Source organism: Solea senegalensis, linkage group LG10 (genome assembly GCF_019176455.1).
Source record: "Solea senegalensis isolate Sse05_10M linkage group LG10, IFAPA_SoseM_1, whole genome shotgun sequence".
In the NCBI taxonomy this organism is placed as follows: domain Eukaryota; kingdom Metazoa; phylum Chordata; class Actinopteri; order Pleuronectiformes; family Soleidae; genus Solea; species Solea senegalensis.
This window is the reverse complement of record NC_058030.1, coordinates 7,539,271-7,552,465: the sequence shown is the minus strand read 5'-3', so window position 1 is coordinate 7,552,465 and position 13,195 is coordinate 7,539,271. Positions and strand designations below refer to the sequence as shown.

The following is a 13,195-nucleotide window of genomic DNA, read 5'->3' as shown; positions in this document are numbered from 1 at the left end:
TTTCTCAATCGCTTTAACAGGACACGGGATCAACAAAATGCGGGAAACATGTATGCAGCTTTCAGGAAAAAAAATTAATGCTTAAAATCATTTATAAATAAATGTATGTTATTGGCGAAAGCTGTGTTGGTTCTATCCATTACACCAGGTTTATTCAAGTCAGGCTTGAGCATTACAGTATAGTACTGCATATAATCTAACCCTTCACATAGTACAGTCAATTAATTGGGCAATCTGTGGTTCATCTTACCAATAGATGCTCTAAAAAAAAAAAAAGAAGCCAGGAATTGAACCACCAACCACCTGATTTGTGCACAAACACACTATGCCGACTGATAGAGATGTGGGCAATGTGAGTGAACAGAATAGCTTTACAGCGGCTTACTAACCCTGCGATGTTGCTGGTGGAAATGCTCTTGGACAGGTTACTGTGTGGGTTGAAGATGCTGGGGTGTCTTCGTGGAAACATCAGCACAATCTGGTCATCCGGGGAGGTTGCCGTGGACCAGCGTTCACGTGACGAGGAGGAGGATGAGGATGATATTGAGGATGCTGAAGACGTAGCTAAACGGAAAGATCAGAGTCAAATGAAGGACGTCCTCTACTGGGAGAATTGCTTAGTTGAGGCATGCAGGTCTTTGTCAGATCAAACTTATAAAGTTCTCAATCCTGGAGTAATATAAACAGGAATCGAACACACAAACTTCAAGATGAAAGACACCCGCTCTACCACTGAGCTACCATTGGGTTCATGTTCATGTGCAAGTCTAATATCACATTTTTGTCATTGATCAAACACTAATCATATCTACAGTTCATTTTTTTAACATTTTATATAACAGATGTGAGTGTGTTTTATGGCCAGGTTCACTCATGACATGTGCCAAACAAAGACCAGATTCCAAATAGCTTTGTGGTCCTTCTGCAATCAGAGGTGTTGCAGGCCTCGGTCAGTGCAACACCTACTGTACTTGGTTCCTTACTGTTTTTTGTGCTCTTACATTTATTCCTCACGTTACCAGCTGACCCAGGAGAAACATCTGGCACCTGCGGCTGCTGCTGAAGACAAACACAGATGTTGACATGACACACCATGCATTGATGTTTACATGAAATACTCAAGAGGGGATAACTCTGCTGAGGTGTGGTTCAATGACGTACTGACACATAGTCAGTGCTCAGTGAGCCTTTTAGCACCCCCTGCTGGTTTACTTCCACTGGAAACATGGCTGCCAGCAAAGACACAACACATGGAACACATGAGTTGATGGTCTACTGCTGCCTCATTTGGTATGTTCGTGTCACTTGGGTAAATCCAACCAAAGGAATTCAAAAACATTTGAACTCACAGGAGATAATACATCAGAAACACTGATGTAAAAGTACTTTGATTTTCTATATGGGTTATTGTGCACAGTATCAGGTTCCAGTCAGAAAAGGCTGTCTAATAGCATGATAAAGCATCATACATATTATAAAAGATATTGTAGACTTGAATAGAGTAGATTTCATTAGGCAACTCTTGAGTTAAGTCATTAAATCTGTTGTTTTCCTTTTGTCAAAGTTTTCAGTGATTTGATGTCAGTACAATACAGCCAGACTTCAAAAAACCTTCACTATGGCTGTATTAACAGTTTTTTTTCATAATTGATTAATATGTCTATTATTATTGTAAAATGTTGATCTGTGTTCCCTACATGAAATACTGATGTTCTCAAACGTCTTGTTTTGTCCACCAACCACAATTACTCTGCTGATTTCTTTGTTATACGGAGTAAATAAACCGGCAGATATTCACATGTAAGAAGCTGAAAATCAGGAGTTGCTTTAATTATTCAAACAACAAACATTTAAACCAATGAATCCAATATCAAAACAGTTGTCAATTAATTTAAACTCTCTGTCTTCATAGGACAAACTTTATTCCTCTGTCTAAGTGAAAATCAAAGACACAAAAGTGTGTCAGACGTACCTTTGCTTTGCTTTTTGCACAGACAGACACACTCTCTCTGCAGCTCTTATGGACGTGAAGTCCACAGTCTGCAAACAACAAACAAGGATTCATCATTACATTCAAACACTTTTTTGGGTTTGTCTCATGTGTCCAATGACAGACAGAAGAGAAATGAGAACAGAATGCTGTCCACTTGTGACTGGACCTCTCAGGACGACTATTAACGCCACCTCTGAGTCTCTGTGACTTTGGCCACAGAAAAGAAGCCTTTTTTTTTATTCACAATAATTTAAAAATAAATAAAAGAGAGGAGAAGACATACTGTTGCAATGGAAAGTGTCCTTATTGTGCAGAGGTTTGGTGCAGTTCTGACAGGCTGTGGAAAGAGGCGGACTGACTGCGACAAAGAGATGACCACTCGCACTCTTCTTTTCTCTCTCTTTACTCTCTTGTTCCTTCTCACCTCTTCTCTCCTTTTCTTTGTCCTGGAAGACATCAAAGAGGAAGAGAGAAACGGATATGAGTCACGACAAATAACATATTCTCAGATAATCACATAATAGTAAAAACAAGGATATTATCTATTGTGCTATTGACTGCAGGTCAGATAATTGACAAGCATAAGACATGACATCTTTATTTCTGTGAGGAACTCATTTCAGGCCACAGTGAATGTTTTTTGCTCCAGGCTGGTGCAGAGGTTCTCACCTTGCCTTTCTTGATCATCTTACTACGAATGTAGCTGAACGTCCGCCTGATCTTAGGGCCTCCTTTTCCCTCGGTGTCGCTCCGCAGAGGGCCCGGATCCTCCTCTGTAATACTGACAAAAAGCACAGAGCTAAAATGAAGCCAGTGAGCTAATTATTATCCTGGGCTCAATCAAATACAATGAAATCAATATTCATATCCATTCACTTCAAATGCAGTGGCCTCATGCTGTTGCTCTGGCATGCTTGCACTGCATACAGCAAAGGTTGAGCAGGCCGACATATTTTGGTCCGTATATATATATATATATATATATATATATATATAAAAACACAGTGCCATGCTATAGATTACAGACGACGTGAACAAGTACCTGCAGTCCACTGAGCCGGAAGTGCTGGAGAATGAACTGCTCTCTATGGGAAGTAAAGAGAACAATCGTCAAACCAGGTCAACACGGGTGCTGTTGGTACTGTTTCTATCATTTACGCCGCCAAACATCGAGAACCTCAATTCACTATGTGAAAACCACTTAAATTAAAAGCAGCGGTGACAGGAAAAGAGCTAAAATGTTGAACGTGGCTTTTGCAAGAGCACAGAGGGGAGGGGGAGAGAGCTCAATGGTTACAGCCTAACTTTTCATCACTTGTAGACAGCACCTGATGCTGAGAAAGATTTAATTGGGTGAGCCTTTACTCAAGTGCTTGTACTGGCAGCCATGTTTTAAGTAATAGTGAGCACCTGTGTGTCATGGTTTTTGATGCAGTGCAGTCAGCACTGACTTGGTGTCAGTACCACACTTCAAAATCCTGAACTTTACCTTTTAAATTAGGTTTTTTAAAAAAGGAAGAGTGTTAATCGAATCCAGGCTTTGAGTGCCTCTGAACACAGACAGGAAACTACAGATCATTTCATAATTGTATCCTTATCTTATCGTATGACTCAATAATGTTTGTCCACGACCATCTCAAGGAACGACAAGGCTAATGGCATTTGGCGAAATCTGTAGCTCCAGGGAGAATTAAACACATTCTCAGCAGCAACTGTCGAGAATAGTTACAGGGCATTATGTTGCCAGAGGAAATATAGAGCCATGTGAAAAGAAGCGGAACTAAGAGACGGGATGATACGATGAAAAATGTAAGAAGAGAAACTGGAAGTTCAATAAAACAAGAGACTTAAAAGTGCAGGGAACAACGAGACAAAATGAAACAAAAAAAGGTTAATGACTCAAAAATGTAGAACTCACCCTCAATATCATAGTGACTGATGGGAACCATGGAGATGGATTTGGTGAGATTTTGGTGATTTTGATGGAACATAGCAGGACAGCTGGTTGTCACTGACAGAACCTGATGTGATTTCTTAAAAGCACACGTGGAAAATAACAGTTAAAAGTGCACCAGTCTGTTACTGACAACAATCTATATGAATGTATTTTACTAAATGCATTTTAAGACTTACAGCTGCAGTAGACCGGATTGCAAAATGAAAAGAAAAGACAAATAGCTGATTGTTGAGTCTCATCCCCAGATATATAAACACTAACAATATGATTATGTTGAATTGCATATGTCGTCCTATTTTTTCTATAAACACTTGTGTTCAAAAGAACTGAATGGAAAACATGATTTTGCACACTGATTTTGTAAAAATTAAATATTTAGTTGATCCAAAAAGGAGCACCTGTCTTTCCTTGAGCAACAAGAGTGTAAAACGCATCCATGTTGAGTTGTTTTCTATGTAACTTCAAAAGTACAATGAAAGAACAATGTCCGAGGTGAATGAGACTCTACATTGACATAAATACAGCAACACCCACACACACACACACACACACCTGGCTATCAATGCTGCTGCCGTCTCCCTCCTGTTCCTCCTCGGTGAGAGAGACCAGCGAGCCTCTCTCATGGCTGTCCAAGTGTAAACTCCTCCCTGCTGTCCTCTCTTCCTGGTCACCCAGCCTGGGACATTGAGTCTGGAACCCTGCTCTCTGCACCTCCAGTCCCTCCAAACTGTAGCTGTGTGTAAAAGCACAACAAATACTGTGGAAGGGTTTGACCATGGTGTTGTGCAGCTGTAATTTATGGGCATTTTGAACATGTTCGTGTTACACGCCAGTTAGAGTTGACGATGTGTGGTAATGGAAGGACAGATTCCATCCAGCTAGAGGTGGAAGCAGCTTATTGTTATTGACCATTGGATATTACCTTCTGCTGTCTGTTTGCTCCTGATGAGGATGATGTAGGTTGGATGGACACCAGCTTACACTAGAGAAAGTTGCAGGGAGGACGGATGGTAATGGACGATGAAACAAAGAAATAATTAGATGTTTGACAAGGGATTAATAATGATGATGATGATGATGATGACGTCGCCACAATGACAGTGATGTGTCATTTTGTTTAGTAAGGCCCTATCTACTGAAATGACATGATGGTTGAGAAGTGCACAGAGGGTTAAGTTCAGGTGTTTTGAAGTGTGAAGAAGTCTCTTGGATGAGAGACCTCTTCAAGAAATCTACAAGTCCAGTTGCTACTGATTCAATGACTTTTGGAGATTTTAGCCCCTTCACAAAAGGCTCACATGATACAATCTCCATCCGGAGAGAAAGTTTCAATATCTGGCAGTCAATCAACTGTTTAGGAATTACGGTACAGAGAAGCTGACGTCACAAACGTGCGACACGCAGGTGAGCTTTGTCTGTGATTGGACGGTCTTTCCTGGGGAAGTCCTGAGTTACCGTAATGGCAAGTATATGGGCGCAAAGCTCTGTTCCTTTGCTTTCCGGTATCCGTCCATCTGTCTTCTACCGCTTTGTACCCAAATGTTTAAATGCACTTTTGTAAGTCGCTTTGGATAAAAGCGTCTGCTAAATGACATGTAATGTAATGTAATATCCTACACAAGGGTCACGGGGTGGTGCTGTGCCAAAGCTGACATAGGGCGAAAGGCGGGGTCACACCCTGGACAGATCAGCAGTCCATGTTATTATTTTTTCCTAGATATCGCAAACAGTCTCTAATTTACGGTAATAAGAAATAAAGGGTTAAGCAGCAGTTCCGTGACCCCTCTCGCTCCATTTTTTTTTTCTATGTAGGTACTATTAAGCGAGTGGCTAACAAATTACAGTGTAGAGTCAGAAATGACTGTGGGATTAAGCAGTAAATATACTCATACGATATTGGATAGTGGCTGTAGAGTTTATTTAGTGAGCTTTTTGTTTGTTTAGTGGCTAAAATCTGTTTTCCTTGAGTCTCTGCTGGCGGCACACAAGCAGCTATCCCAACTATCAATCCACAGCTGTAAGAAGAGGTGAAGAATGTGAGGTGTGAGGGTGATGCAGGTGACGAGTGAAAAGTGTACCTTCTCCTGTGGAGCTTGGGTCTCTTCAACTCTCCTAACAGGCTGTTGAAAGAACTGCAAGAAGAGAGAGATGGACTGTACTCAGTCAGAGAGAAGGGGCAGAAGCGGGAGGTGAGGTGGACAACAGTCCGTTTAAACCTCTTTAGAAAACAGCCACGCTTGTTCATCCACTGCCCTTCAGGTATTAGTGTGCAACTGCTTTAATGTTCCTTCATTTCTCATCATTCCCAGCATTACCATGCTTGCTATGGCAGTCAATAATCAAGTGGCGAGTACTGGTACAGCACATCTAGTGAAGGTCCTCTACGGAAGCATGCAAACGTGACTGCTCAACGTAAGTAATAAAATAAGACTGTATAAACTGTATAAAAAACAATTTGAGTAATGAGCATTCAAAGGAAAAAACAGTTCAGGAGATAAAAATGAAATGCATTCATTAAATTCAAGCTAAATAAAGAAAAAACAGGAAGAAAACTTGTTTACCTGCGTCGTGTAATTTCAGCAGCAGCGTTGTTCCTGACTGGCTCCCAGCTATGACGACGAAATGGAGACATGGATCGAATAGAGACTCGCAAGATGGCAGAGGCAACAGGGTTTTCTGGCAGCTGGTCTTTTTTTTCCTCTTCTTCTTCTCCTCCTCCTCCTCCTACCATCTCTTTGTCTCTTCCTAAGATTTAGAACAAAGTATGATCATCTTTTTGCCCGTGATGCTATTTATTCTTTTTTTTTTCAATCACATTGTTTTCTTTTTTGAAAGAAAATGGGGATATGGAGCACTTTAGTGGCCAAAGAGTTACAGAATATGCAGCGTGACTAGAATCCTGCAGTGGACTTTTACTGCAACTAATCCTGAAGAGGAAGATGTGTTGCAAATAAGTTTGTAAAAGGTCTGGAAAAACACGACTTACATTACATTACAAGTGTACTTTCACAGACACTAAGAGAAGTACAATTTAAGGGCATTTTAATTATACACTCTACCTTGGTCTTCAGTTTCTGACTGCAAGGACAATCTGCAGCTCTGGGTGTCCACTGAGTGAGGTGCACCCACTGACCAAATCCCCTCACTGGGACTGGGGGTTCCCAGCTTTAATGCATCCTCTGCAGAGGAGACAGAGTTGCTCACCCCTCGGCCCCCACGTTCAACACAGGGGGGAGGGTCAGGCTAGAGAGGAAATGGAAATAAGACAATTGAGAAAAAACTACATATATGACAGAAACTCTTATTTTGATTATTATATTCCTGTATATAGACTTTCTAGTTACCGCTCACTACTGAGTCAGTATCTAAGTTCCCCAAATATTGTGCTTTACGGGATAGTTTGTTAAATGTGGTGGTATGTGGAGACATTTGCAGACAGAAAAACTGATTTTAACCACTTAAAAGGCTCACATGATCGTCAAACCTACACTTGCTTAAGCCTGTGATACCTTAAGAACACGTTTGCTGCTTTATCTCGTGGTTAGGCCGTCTTCTGCAACTCCAAACTGAAGTTTGTGCTGCTCTTGTAGCCGCACACTTCCGACACCACTGGTGAAAATAGAGTGACTTTACATCACAGCAAACCAGAGTGCCTCCACCAGAAAGTTCAACTGTGCTGTTTTGTCACTTTGGTGAAATAATTTGTTTGGTTGGATTAACAGTGTGGAATTGAAGCAGACATTAGACAGATGGCTTACATTTCTTTCCTTGTGTCACCACTGGTAGCCGTGTTTTCAGTGAGTGAGCATTTGTGTCTAAAACTGTCCTAAGCTGCGGAGGACATGCTTAGTATAGTCAGCTCTGACTATAGCCTCATTCCCAACAAGCAGCACAGTGATGGGCAGTTGAGCTGGCCAGTTACACCCTAATCTGGCTGTCTGTGCTTCCACTGTGGTGTGTGTGGGATGGATACAAAAATCACATACAGCTAATTATGCAGCAAAATCGAAGAAACATTGAGTTTCAACACTCAACGAGATAAAATTTAAAATACATTTTAAAGAAATTAATTTATAGTTAGGGTTACCAGGGGTTACTTTAGTCAGTATATGCCGGCTTTTGGCCGTTGTCACGTGAATCTGGCCTCCAAAAATAATTGTCACCGGCCAGAATGTCTGGTGGAAAAAATGATTAAGGGGCCGTCCACACAGAAACTCGTTTAGGTGAATATGCATCCTTTTTTTTTGCTGGAGATGCGTTCCGTCCACACGGAGGCGGCATTTTAGGACCTGAAACGGTATTTTTTTTAGCAAAATCTGAAGACGGCAGCCTCACGTTGTGTTTGGAGATTGAACATCCACAGTATGTATCGGACAGTAAATACAGCCGGATGGATCGCACTGTGCGGCAGTATGTTCAGTCGAACGCTTCCTTTCAAGGAGGAGTGCAGTCCTTCTCTTAATGATCCTGGATTAAAAATGAATCAAAGAACATGATGACACCGTGACGATGTTTCACCGTCCTAAAAATCTGAACTGGTCTAAAGGTGGACTACAACGTCACTCTATGCTTTAACGTTTGGCCCTTGTTATTCATAGTTTATGACCCTATGTCTATGTAGGAAAGCAAGTGGTTTTGCTCTGGTCCCAGCCAAGCTGCATACAGGAGACTATTTCCAAGTTGGTTACATAACACTTGTTTCACCAGGTTTTCCCATTTAATTTTAGAAATGTGCAGAGGTGTGTTTATTCTGATAGAGAAAAGTATGTTATTAGACTTAAAGTGAATTTTAAAATGAGGTTGTATGACATACTGACACATTTGCAAACTGATGATACAGTGTTTCCTCCGTTGCTTTTGTGTGTGTGTGTGTGTGTGTGCATATATGGATATGTAAGTACCGTGGGGTTTCAGTCAGGGCCTTCAGTAAAAAAACAAAACACGCACAAACACAACCACATACAAAACACACTATTATGCACTATATTCACGAGACAGTTGATCTGCAACAACCATAGCGCACACACACACCACTGCGCATCTATAGGCTACTGCATCATTACCACCACATCTTCCGTTATGTCACTCAGCAATTTCACAAGCCACTATATGACACAAAAACAAGCTTCCACATAAGCATAGGCGTCAGCTACACGGGGAACACGTTCCCGGCACTATTTATGATCAACAGTTTTGTCCTCACCACTTCTAAAAAAAATTATAAATTTATCATTAACACTCGAACTACCGGAAATGATGTACCTCTTCGGTGTAGGTCTTTTCTCCAAACGATTGCCGTGAAAAGTGCACACGAAGGAGATCAGAAACATGATCGATTGGTGGTGTTACTGCAGTGATCATAACTTACTTCAAAACCCACCAAAGGTTCAAACGTCGTTGATCACAACAGCGGGGGCTAACGCCAGACACATCGCTGGGCCTGGGGCGTTCTGTCACTATGCATCAAATTTTGATTGTCTGTTGACACACGTCAGTCAAAGGCCAGCAATACTACTAGAGCAGGTCCACGGAGCTATGATGCGTTTAATGACATATGGAAAATCCAGCTCAGCTTCACAAAAAATAACCATATTCTTTCTGGAAATATAATCATAACATACTGAAAAGGTAATTGAATTCAGACACGTTCAGACACACATTAATAATAACAACTTCAGCTGGAGAAGAATGGCAAACATATTCATAAAGTGGGCGTGAATTTTAATAAATGGGGCCTTTTGTTCAGTGGTTAAAACCTGCTAAGTCTTTCCCTTTCAAAACAATGTTTATTTGCAATACTGTACGTGTGTGGGTGTGAGTGTTATAGGAGGTTTTGTACCCTTTTAAAGACGCCGTCGTCCAGCTTAGTGCTGCCTTTCTCACGGTCATCGTCACTGTGCAACAAACACACAGGCAGACTATCTTCTCTGTCTGGATGGATGTCTGAAAAGAAAATAAGGAACAGAGTAATAGGTGGGGAGAGAGGGCAGAGACCAAAACATCATAGTAATTCATCAAGATAAGAAACTGACCAGAAAGTAGTCACATGGCTTTTGATGATCTTTGATTATCTTTGATTTCACGTTCTAATGGGCGACGTTCACGTCAGTCTTACCTGCATATGCTGCCACAGGACGCTGTTGAGGGCAGGGTTGGACAGGGTAGAAAACATCTCTCTTCCTCTCAATCTAATAAACACATGATTGAAAAGAGGTTAGAACACAACATTAGATGAGCATAAAACAGGGACAGTGAAGTGAAGTTGTCACCATAAAGTTCTCTGTAAAGAAAATAAGTGTTTAACTATGGTACAACACAAACCGCCCAATCACATACTGTTTGTGTTTTGGTCTCACACGATGGCGTTATGATGAACAAACAACATCTCACCCAGAAAATGCAGAACAAAAGACTCACGCTGTCTCAGATGCACAGGAGAACAGATGAGTCTTTAAAAGAGATTTAAAATTTGACAGTGTAGGGGCCTGCCTAATGTATAATGGCAGTCCTTTCCACTCTACAACTCAGGGGCTTTAACTGCGAACGCTCGGTCACCTCTGAGCTTCAGCTGTGATTTAGGTACAACTAAGAGCAGCTGAGCAGCTGATCAGCTGATCTTAGAGAGCACAAAGGCACATAATGGCTGCAGCAAGTCAGAGAGTGTGTCATCATGCACCAGAAGACCCACCCTCTGATACATATACAAATACTCATTCATAGGATTTTAAACATATCATTGTTCCACCGCTGCAATGACGCACTGTCTCTCTGATTCAAATTACAGATGTGGACACATTTTTTTTGGTTCCCTTGCGGCATATAAATTAGAAGCCCTGCAAAGTTACTAAATTAAAAGCAATCGTTTCATGCATACCTGCATGCCTTTAGTATGTGATTGAGTGAACCAGCAAAAGTGTCAAAATAAACCATTTATTGTTTATTTTACAAAGCGGTTCACACTGGATGTGTGGCGTGTGTTGCGGCTGTGCTGTGTCTTGCTTCCCATCTGCTGTGTTTCACTCGCACCACAAATTAGGATTATGAATTTGTTTTCTAAATTCACCTCTGACAGAAAATGTCACGTGATTTCAGTTCACTGAGATGACAAAAATGTGTTTATGTTGTATATTTTTCCTGTGTTCAGATTCAGCCGAGACACCACAGCTACGGCGAGAGGTGTCAGTTTTATGTAACCATTCTGGTAGAATGTCAACATCATTATTGACAGATCTTTTTGCACCTCATACATGCAGTGCCTCAACACTCGTCTGCGCTGGTGTGAACCAGACCTACTATGACTGGACAGATTTTTGGTAGCACTAAAAAAAAAAGATTACAAATAATTATATGAAGCATTATATTCACGTTTCAAACGTATCATGTTTCAAAACTTTTGGTGTATTTCTGCACTTAAAACTAACAATCATGAAAACGTGGGTTCATCTCCAACAACTACCAGGGAAATCTCTATATTTAACAGAGGAGTCTGGTGTATTTAGGGACAGCACCGCTGATGAGGAGCGGCATCACAGACCGCTGCCGCTGTAGTCTGTGGAGTAGGAGTCAAACAGTGTCGAAGTGTAGATGAGTTAAAACTACTTAACAATCCTAAAACGTGGATTAATCTCCAACAACTACTAGGAGTCTGGTGCATTTAGCACAGTAGGGCTGCAAAAATTAATAAATTAGTAATAATTAATTAACAGACATTTACTGTATTGAAAACAGGGCAACAGGCAGGCAACAAACTAAACCTTTATAACAAAAAAAGCAGGATTTGGTCTTCTTAAGGACTACTGGTCCTAACAAGATCCTTAAGAGGAAATACACACGCACACACAAATCTACCCACCTTAATCAACACCACATCTACAGTGGTCTCTCCACTGACATAGAAGTTATACCGCCGCCTGTGTCTCTCGTACATGCTGCATTGACGTGTCAGCACACTCAATGCATATGAACAAATCTGTGGGTTAAAATCTCCACAGTATCATGCCTCTCTTTACTGCAACTCGGTCACGGAAACCACAAATTTGATCTGCTAAGGTTCTGTTCCCAGAAGAAGGAAAAAAAGAGTCCATCTGGCAGTTTGCGGAGCTGCGGGCTGCTAGGTTTTTTTTTCTCTTAGCCAAAGAGGGTGAAAAAAGAAAGAAAGAAGGAAACAAATCAGATTAACTTTGGAGAGAACTGTGCAGCTAAAAGTTCCATTGGCACAAACTGATGAAAGGTCAAGTACTAATCTCAGCATCGAAGCAAAAACAAGCCCCATAAATCCACATCACGGTGTGTTTAATCCAGTAAAGTCTGCTGATCTGCTGCTCCTTCCCAGTGCAGTTTGGGGCTGGAAAATGAGCTTCACTGCCCACATCTGTTCAGCACAGCAGCCACTCCCTCCATCCCACTCTCATGCATACACAGACACTCCACCCATCACATCTGCACTTCACTTTGCAAACAAGCTCTTTCTTATCTACTTACTTCCTCACAGCTCAGGAACAATAAGGGCTGTATCACATATATTTCACAATACTACTGTTGGTTTAAAGAAAAAAGAAGCACAGAATGGTTTAGGGCCTAAATGCATTTTTGGTCTGAACTCTCCAGACATGTCAGATCATCTGGGATGGCTTTACTTTCTGACCCTAAAGTCAGATCTTAAGATGGAGAAGCAGCATTTAGTTTACTTGTTCCAAAGAAGTTGAACAAGACACAACTCTTTGGCAAAGCCTTTTATTTTATTTTCAAAAGGTAAAGTAGGCAGCATGATATAAATCAAGTGACACGAGAGAGAATGTACCTCAGTTTACAGCTTTACACCTATTGTCACATATCACAGGGGACGCCCATTAGCTGTTGTAGTACTAGTACTGTATCTACTTTTATAAGGAAGAGTTTTAGAGATGGAGAGATTATGAAATGTATACATGAAATGACTATGCGTCTCTGTGCTCAACTGATGAGAAGCTCAACACAGAAACCAAACAATCTCTAAACACAACTGTTTTAATAAGCTACAAATGAAATGACACTCAACAGTCAGCTTTTTATCCCCAAAGCAATCCTGCCTATTGCAGCTTTAAGTTCTTTCCGTGTGCAATTATTCTTTCTGTAGCCACTGAACAAAGCACTCACGTGTAAATGTAACCAAAGAATCCGCCGTAGCAGACACAAACAGACAGACATCTGGAAGTATTTACACCTGCATTGACCACAAGGGGTCAGCAAAGGGCACATGAGGACAA

The 13,195-nt window shown here is 41.1% G+C and overlaps 2 protein-coding genes across 8 annotated transcripts in view; both read right to left on the bottom strand.

The window, feature by feature from the left end:
* Positions 1-13,195, bottom strand: part of LOC122776381 (receptor-type tyrosine-protein phosphatase zeta-like) — a 940,026-nt gene that overhangs the window by 205,465 nt on the left and 721,366 nt on the right. The gene's annotated exons all lie outside the window — the stretch shown is intronic.
* Positions 1-13,195, bottom strand: part of LOC122776380 (A-kinase anchor protein 13-like) — a 49,582-nt gene that overhangs the window by 14,197 nt on the left and 22,190 nt on the right. For 2 of the 4 annotated variants that reach the window (XM_044036885.1, XM_044036886.1), the window contains exons 12-25: positions 10,066-10,138; positions 9,790-9,893; positions 7,010-7,193; positions 6,512-6,695; positions 6,029-6,082; positions 4,873-4,932; positions 4,503-4,683; positions 3,912-4,026; positions 3,036-3,078; positions 2,663-2,774; positions 2,277-2,439; positions 1,973-2,040; positions 1,002-1,059; positions 390-564 (exon numbers count right to left, since the gene is read on the bottom strand). In XM_044036885.1, coding sequence (XP_043892820.1) covers positions 390-564; positions 1,002-1,059; positions 1,973-2,040; positions 2,277-2,439; positions 2,663-2,774; positions 3,036-3,078; positions 3,912-4,026; positions 4,503-4,683; positions 4,873-4,932; positions 6,029-6,082; positions 6,512-6,695; positions 7,010-7,193; positions 9,790-9,893; positions 10,066-10,138 — 1,574 coding nt within the window. The remainder of the gene's footprint in view (positions 1-389; positions 565-1,001; positions 1,060-1,972; positions 2,041-2,276; positions 2,440-2,662; positions 2,775-3,035; positions 3,079-3,911; positions 4,027-4,502; positions 4,684-4,872; positions 4,933-6,028; positions 6,083-6,511; positions 6,696-7,009; positions 7,194-9,789; positions 9,894-10,065; positions 10,139-13,195) is intronic. The other 2 variants (XM_044036887.1, XM_044036888.1) reach the window with 2 other exon arrangements.